General features: G+C 44.4%; 1 protein-coding gene across 1 annotated transcript in view; it reads left to right on the forward strand.

Moving 5' to 3' along the window:
* The first annotated feature begins 7,001 nt into the window (after positions 1–7,001).
* The window catches only part of crhr1 (corticotropin releasing hormone receptor 1), an 18,265-nt gene continuing 16,280 nt past the window's right edge, over positions 7,002–8,986 (forward strand). Inside the window, exon 1 of the mRNA XM_037688656.1 lies at positions 7,002–7,022. Within this exon, the coding sequence (XP_037544584.1) occupies positions 7,002–7,022 (21 nt within the window). The remainder of the gene's footprint in view (positions 7,023–8,986) is intronic.

Here is an 8,986-nt window from a genome sequence, read left to right on the forward strand (position 1 = left end):
TGTCAGAGCTGGAACCAGATCAGCAGAACATCTCATACAGGGGGAAGAAAAACCCTGGGATCTCCTGCTGATTTTAAAAGATTTACTCACTGACAGAGAAACCAAACATCTCCAGTTTTACAGTAGTTTAATTTTACTGGAAAGAAAAATAATATTTTTTTTTAAATACGGAGGACAAAAAACACTTCAGAAAAGTTGTAGTTTGATTTGCAAGTCCATCCATCCATTATCTTTTGCCCACTTCTTCCATTTTGGGTCAAAAACAAGACAAACGAGACAAACAACCATTCACCCTCTCTCTCATAGGGACAATTTAGAGTTACCAATCAGTCTTGGTCTATGGGAGGATACTGGAGTACCCGGAGAAAACCTACGCATGCACAGAAAGAACATGCAAACTCCACCCAGAAAGGCCCCCGGACCGAGATTTGAACCAGGGACCTGCTCGCTGAGAGGCAGCAGCTCTACCAGTAGTGCCACCGTGCTGCCCATTTGCAAGTCACTGAGTAAAATAAGTTTTTAATATCTTCCAATGAATCAATCCATCAGACACCAACAAGCTCAGCTCATTTCACGTACTGGTATGTTCCTAGGTACAGACCAGTACCCTAGGTACAGATCAGTACCCTGGGTAAAGAAGACCCAAGTACTGACCAGTACCCCAGGCAAAGACCAGTACACCAGGTATAGACCAGTACCCTGGTAAAGAAAGTCCAGGTACAGACCTGTTTTGGAGTTTGCCAGACAACACTTAAATGACTGAGAGAAAGTTTTGAAGAAAGTTCTGGTCAGATGAAATAAGCTCAACCTGCCATGTTTGAAGGAAAATAAATCTGATTATGACCCAAAGAACCCCATGGACCAAACACGAACATGGACGCGTCTTGGTTTGGGTCTTTTTTTCTGCTAAGGGTACCAAATAAATACACTGATGAGCCAATTCACGGGACCGTGCCTTGTGGCTGACCCAACACATGCCTCAAAAGCAACAAAGGAGAGGCTATAAAAGAATATTACAGCTCGGAGTCTCCAGACCTCAGTTCCGTGGAACATCTGCAGAGTGGCTGAAGGTTGAAGTTTCCAAGATATATGAAGGATTTAAAGTTTCTGTAAAACGGAGTGGACCAAAATCCTTCAAGACCTTGAGACCAAGTACAAGAAACATCTTACCTACAAATGTTTCTACACCTGGTAATAAGTTGTGTTTTATTTAAAGAACAAACATTTGTTTACATGAAATGAAGTTTAATCTGTAACTTAGTAACCCCCTGCTGTCCTGCTGATCACTCTGACCCAAGAGCAGCAAGCGGGAGGAATACTGTGATTTTTCTGGATTTTTAGTTCATATTCCATTAAAATAAAGTTTCTGTAACAATTAGGGACATATAGATTTAGTAAGTGGTCAAACTAACATCATTATTTCCCTCTCTGCACATTGGGTTAATTTGAAACACCTGGACACACCTGGGAATAATAAAGGCTGCTATAAAATCAGAACTTACCCGTCAGAGGCAGATCAGTGAAGGTTAGAGACGTGTCCTCTGTCTGCGTCTGACCAGGCGTCTCTGTCTTTTATAAAGTCCAGGTGATGTATGGGTGGGTGGTCTCAGCACACAGGTGGGTTTCAGCAGACGCTCCGAGTTTGAGGTTGTTGTTTTGAGGAAACTCGATCCTTCACATCCTGCAGGAGCAACAGATAAATGTGCAGAAGCACCTGTTTGTAGAATAACATGTTTAAAATCTGCATATTCAGAATCACCTGCAGATGCTTGACCACAAGACTCTGTGGAACGAACTCAAACTGGTTCTTTAAACATTTCTTAAAACTGGAACCAGAACCAGGACCATGCAGGTTAAAATGTGGGACTTTCAGGTAAAAACGTGCAACAGAAGAGTAGAAACCTCGAAGCTTCAGCTGAAACCTGAGACGAATCAATGAGCAGCATTTTATTCTGCTTTACAGTTAGCCGACTGAAAAGACAGGAAGCTGCTGCTTTTCAAAATAAAACATCACTAAAGTCTCACTAGAACCTTTTTCATCACCACTGAAGGTAACAAATAAAAAGGTTCAGTTCATTGAGAAGTCCCACAGCTCCACATCTCACACGGTGGCGGCAGCATCATGACTAGCTGCTTTACTGGTTTATTCATGAGAAATCAGAGAACTGGTGGATAAGTTTTTAGTTTTAGAAATGTGCTGAAGAATACAAAACTCGGGTACCAAGAACCGAACCACAACCTAAAGACAGCAGAGTGAAGACATGTGGACAGTTTGTCCACCAGCTGTCTGAGCCCAAACTGAGCCCAAAGCAGCAGAACTAAAGGAGAACTCAGGAAACCCAAAACAACCTTCACCCTACCTGCACCGTTATATTCACCATGTTGTTGTTTACTATTTTTCTTTTGGACATAGTAAATATTATCTTTCTTTTTCACTTTTTGGTACTTTCTTTTGTACCCTCATTGCACGCTTTAGTACTTCTTGTTTGTTTGTTTGTTTTAGTGAGTCGAATCGGTTCTTCTCATCCTGAACATTTCATTGCACTGTTCACCTCGTGTTAACTGCATATGACAATAAACAACATAAACATATGATTTATCTATGCAGAAAATACTAACCCTGCTGCCCTTGGGTCAAAATGGCCCACTGGTTTAAAACAGAGGCCTCATGGGTCACATTGACCCAAGGGCAGCAGGAAGGTGACACCCAGTCTTTACAGTGGACACAGTGTCCAACTCATGGACATAAAATGAAATCACTGAAGTGAATTTAGGACCAACAGGACTAAAAGTCTCTGGAGATCCCACCAACAGGACTTAAGATCTCTGGATCACAGATCCCACCAACAAGACTGAAAGTCTCTGGATCACAGATCCACCCAACAGGACTGAAGGTCTCTGGATCACAGATCCCACCAATAGGACTGAATGTCTCTGGATCACAGATCCCACCAATAGGACTGAATGTCTCTAGATCACAGATCCACCATCAGGACTGAAGGTCTCTGGATCACAGATCCACCAACAAGACTGAAGGTCTCTGGATCACAGATCCCACTAACAGGACTAAAGGTATCTGGAGATCCCACCAACAGGACTAAAGGTATCTGGAGATCCCACCAACAGGACTGAAGTTTTCTGGATCATAGATCCCACCAACAAAACTGAAGTTTTCTGGATCATAGATCCCACCAACAGGACTGAAGATCTCTGGATCACAGATCCACCAACATGACTGAAGGTTTCTGGATCACATATCCACCAACGTTAGTGAAGATCTCTGGATCACATATCCCACCAATAGGACTGAATGTCTCTGGATCACATATCCACCAACAGGACTGAAGTTCTCTGGATCACAGATCCCAGCAACAGGACTAAAGGTCTCTCCATCACAGATCCCACCAACAAGACTGAAGGTCTCTGGATCACAGATCCACCAACAAGACTGAAGGCCTCTGGATCGCAGATCCCACCAAAAGGACTGAATGTCTCTGGATCACAGATCCACCAACAGGACTTAATGTCTCTGGATCACAGATCCACCAACAGGACTGAAGGTTTCTGCATCATAGATCCACCAACATGACTGAAGGTGTCTGGATCACAGATCCACCAACATTAGTGAAGATCTCTGGACCACAGATCCCACCAATAGGACTGAATGTCTCTGGATCACAGATCCACCAACAGGACTGAAGTTTTCTGGATCACAGATCCCACCATCAGGACTAAAGGTCTCTGGATCACAGATCCCACCAACAGTACTGAAGGTCTTGGGATTATTGATCCCACCAACAGGACTGAATGTCTCTAGATCACAGATCCAGTCCAGATTTCAGCAGATCTGCGTTGTTAAAGGTGCTGATTCTTGACATTTACGTGTCGGAGCAGAAGCATCAGTTTGTTTCTGAACGTCAGTAAAGATGAGGGGATGATCTTCATCACTCTGCCTGTTCCAGCTGCAGTTTCTCTGTGGAACAACAGAACCACTGTGTCCTCCTGAGGCTGAATATAAACAGGCCAGTAGCTCTCACTGTCCTTCACTCTGCTACCTGAGAGGTGTGGAGCAGATTCTGCACTCTGACTGGCTGATATTTCAGGATGAAGAGGTGCAGTGAGACCAGGTGTCAGCAGGTCTTCTCCATCCCTCCATTAGAGCTTTCTAAAGTTTCTGAAGCAACATTCAGGACCAAAGTAATCCAAGCTGAGTGGAGCTGCTCCGAGCAGCAGAGCATGATGGGATTTATCAGCCTTCATCCTTCGTCGCTTCCTGAGTTGGAGCCATTTTATCTTCCTGCTGTCTGCACCGACGGACAGAAAAGTTCACGTGTTCTGAATTTAAAGACAACAACCGATGGCAGATTTTACAAAAGATAAACAAGACAACGCACCCTCAGACGTCAACGTTAAGTTTTTGTTGTTTAATCTGTTGCGTGTTTCAGTTCAAGTAACGTTGACCAGATGGAATCTGTTGTGTGTGATTGTTCATTAAACGTCCACACGGTGGAATCTGTTGCCCGTTTTTGTTTTTCTGACGTTCAGTTTCTTTTTTTTTTTTTTTTAAACCATCTGGGGATCTGACAAGTTTTATGTCCTGAAACATGAAGCTTTTAAACTCACCTGAAGTCCAATACAGGAAGTCTGAAAAGGTATTAAAGTCTGAGAGGACTTCATTGTTTCTGATGCTACATCACACACACACACACACACACACACGCACACGCACACGCACACACACACACACACACAAACAGTGGGTTGTCCTTCAGCTTGGTGTAACATAATGAGTGTGATTCAAAATATCCTGATGCATGCTCAATAATCCAGGTAGACAAATCTAAAAAAAGTTCAATCTGGTCCTCTGGACATTCAAAAAAACGAAACATTTTTACATTTTTTTTGGTTGTTTTGCTTTGTTTTGTTTTTTGAATGTCCAGAGGACCAAATTTAACTTTTTTAGATAATGAGTGTGAAGTTTCTGCTGACCCAGTGTTTATCTGTTCATGGAAACACTGTTTGTGCTGCTGAATTTTAGTTGAATTTTTATACACACACTGATACACACACTGATACACACACTGATACACACACTGATACACACACTGATACACACAATCCTTCCTTCTTATTTTATAGAACGTAACGACAGAAATAACAGAAACAGCTACTTACATAAAATATTCCTACACTCAAAGGAGTGGGAAGAAGTATACACTTATAATAGCCAACCCCCTCTTCTGCGACCCAAATCCCATCCATCCATCCATCCATCCATCCATCCATCCATCCATCCATCCATCCATCCATCCATCCATCCATCCATCCATCATCTTTACCTGCTTCTTCCTTTTCGGGTTACGGGGGTCACTGGCGCTCATATCCAGCCATCACTGTGTGCGAGGCAGGGGACACGTGAACAGTTCTCCAGTCCATCACAGGGACACATAGAGACAAACAAGACAAACAACCATTCAGTCTCTCTCTCACCTCGGGACAATTTAGAGTTGCCAATCAGTCTAACATGCATGTTTTTGGTACGTGGGAGGAAACCGGAGTGCCTGGAGAAAACCCACGCAGCACGGAGAGAACATACAAACTCCACCCAGAAAGCGCCCCCCCCCCCCTTTTTTTTCATTTACCCTTTATTCATCCAGGTAGTCTCATTGAGCCATGAGAACTCATTTTCAAGAGAGACCTGTTTAGGGAGCAGATGGTGGGGGTTAAGGGCCTTGCTCAGGGGCCCAGAGTGGGGCAAAAATGGTGGAGGCAGGTGTGGGTGTTTCACCTTTTCCACCCACATTTTGATGTTGACGGTACCGGGAGTCGAACCTGTGACTTTCTGATCACAGGCACATCTTTTCTAACCTCTGCGCCTGGTTTGTCATCAGGTCCTGCCTTCTCCTTCTTCATTATTTTCGGAGCTTTCTGGACTTCACCCTCACTAATCTTCCTCACTTCCTGGTCCATAGTTTCTATGTCCTCTACTCTTTTTTTCTCTTTCATTCTCTTCATTCATTAGCTCCTCAAAGTACTCCTTCCATCTTCCATCACACTCTCCTCACTTGTTAGAACATTACCATTCCTATGTTTAACAAGCCTAACCTGCTGCACATCCTTTCCAGCCTGATCCTTCTGTCTTGCCAAGCGGTACAAGTCCTTCTCAGCCTGATCTAAAAAAGAGACAGGTGGGAGGCAAGTGAGGAACATGTGATTGATAGATAAGAGAGGTGTGAGACAGTTGAGACAGGTGACAAATAAAAGACTGGTGTGAGGCAGGTCATATGCAAAAAACAGGTGAGAAACAAACGAGGGACGGGTAAGAGGCAGAATAATAGAGATGAGGGACAGATGACAAGTGTGAGGCAGATGGAGGACAAGTGGGGGACAGTTGAGGGACAGGTTTGACACAGGTAAGGGACATATGACAATTGAGGGACAGGTGTGACAGGTGATGGGGATGCAGGTGAAGCTCCACTCATTTCAGCACAGTCACGTGATGAATTGTATCCAGTCATATTTTGTTTTGATAATTGATCAGTTCTGATATAAACCCAGGAGTGACACAGGTGAGGATGACCCAGGAATCACCTGAACCAACTGGTTCTGGTTGGTTCTGATTGGATCCGAGATCTGGACCCCCTCCCTCTTGTGATTGGCTCGCGTTCCTTCTCCTCCTCCTCAGGCTGCACGCGCTGCTCCTCTCTTCGGTTCCTGTAGCGCAACATCCAGGACCATGATGGGCCCGGACCAGGACAAACCTTGACCAGAACTAGGACCAGGACAGACCCGAGTCAGAGCCGCCCGCGCCTCCGTGTCAGCTGGATCAAACCCGGCCCGGTTCTGTTCGGTTCACCTGTCTGTCCTTCTGTTGCGGATCTGTTGGTCGGTTCTGTCCCGGTTCGACCGTCATGGGTTGGGACGTGAATCGGACCGGAGCGCGCGGGACCAAGTCCTGAACCGGATGCCCATCGCGTGCCTGAGCGCGCGCTCCCGTGGAGATGGAGAAAATCCTGAGTCAGGTAGGAGCGCGCAGCTGAGTGCGTGTGCGCGTGCTCGTGTTGTTTTTAACTGTCTGGTTCTGGTTCCGTTAGAACCGATTCTGGTTCCAGCTGAAGTCCAACTTGATGAGTGTGCGCGTGCGCGCTCATGTGGTGAAACATGCAGCAGATTTTCAGTTTGGGATGAGTAACCTGGATCAGAACCAGGACCTCAGGAACAAGCTGGTTCCATTTGTTCCAAAAGGTTCTGATGATTCACACCAGAACCTAAGGAATCCCTAAACTGAACCCAACCAGTTCTGACCCGGCATTTCTTGGGTTCTGTCTGTTCTGGTTCTGTGTTTATCAGAACAGTTGGGCCCAGCTCTTCCTAAACAATCAAACCAACTGAACTTTTTTATTTTTTCCATGAGGGCTGCAGAACCAGAACCTGGTGTTGGACCTTCGCAGCAGAGAAGTTCTGGTCAGTCTCAGCTCCCAGTTCAGCTGTGGGAGACCAGCTCGCTTCTTTAGAAGTTCTGTTGGAACGTTTGGCCCGTTTGTGCTCACCTGAGACTGGAGGTGGTGCTGCGGGTCCGGTGGGCCGGTTTAGGCCCAGAACCAAACAGGTTTCAGATATTTGAATTATTTTATTTTTTTAATAAGACAGAAACATCAAACGGGTTCAGGAACTCAGTTAAAAAAAAGACAGAACAGCACATCTGGTAGGACTGGCAGGTTCCAAACAGGTAAGTAGATCACTTCACTGGTTAACTGGTCATCATTAACTTCACACAGACTCTCTCACTGGTACATTTTCATGTTTAAATCTCTTCTCAGTCTGTTGCCTTCATACATCTCCTCCTACACGTCTCTGTGTGAGTGCAGCTATAGCGTGCGCTCTCAGGACATCATTACCTGCAGTGTTCCCTCAGTGAGGACTGAACTAGACAAAAGGACCTTCTCCTGCTCCGCTCCTGTTTCCTGGAATATCTTGTAAAAAGATCTGAAGCTCTCGACCTTGACCTCTCTAAGGGACTTCAAACATCTGTTAAGTTCCTGGCAAGAACCAACAGACATGTTCGTGTTTTTAGTATTTTATATCGCTTTACAGAACCTAAGAAAATGCCGGGTCTGAACTGATTGGGTTCAGTTTTGGAAATTCTTAGGTTCTGGTGTGAATCATCGGTTTTTGTTTCATTTTTTAAATACAATTTCTTCCATTTGATTTTTCAATTTATATGTTCTATACATGATCGACCACAGTTGTCATCACTCTTTGTTTAAATCAGGTGTCTCTGTAAATGAGTCCTCGAGGCTCAATGAGACCAACCTGTAGAAGTAAAGGCTGAATTGAAAATTCCCAAACAGGAAGTAGAGTTCTAAACAGGAAGTGATTGTATGATTAAATGATAAATTAATTTTAGTGCATTGGAGCAGAGATTATTTCATTGTGGTTGTGAGGATGGGGAGGTTAATCACTTAACTTGTGGTGGACCTTATTGAACCCAAAGCCCAGTTCTACTTACAGAGCTGTTATTTCTGGTCTTTCATGGTTCTGGTTCTGGTTCTGGCAACATGAATGAATGAAAATGTCTTCAGAAGATCAGAAATATGAAGCTGTGTTTTAGTCACAGCTTTCAGTGTTTGATGATGAACCAGTCCAGCTGTCCCTGTGTGTGTGTGTGTGTGTGTGGTTCTGAGGTGTGTGTTGTTCTGAGGTAGGTGTGTGTGTGTGTTGTTCTGAGGTAGGTGTGTGTGTGTGTGTGTGTGTGTGTGTGTGTGCGGCAGATGGACATGGTGTGAATCTGCCTTCGGGGAGTCCAAGCGAGGAGCAGCGACTGAAACAAACAGACTCTCTCCAAACGACTGAAACACAAAACAACAGTAATGTGTAAATAACACAAGCCACGTAAACAACAGGAAAACAAAACTACAATGTAAAAAACACAACAGTTGCATGTCAACAAGAGAAAACAAACAACAGTAACATGTCAACAAGAGAA

This window comes from Nematolebias whitei, chromosome 15 (genome assembly GCF_014905685.2).
Source record: "Nematolebias whitei isolate Nwh7 chromosome 15, NemWhi1, whole genome shotgun sequence".
NCBI lineage: Eukaryota > Metazoa > Chordata > Actinopteri > Cyprinodontiformes > Rivulidae > Nematolebias > Nematolebias whitei.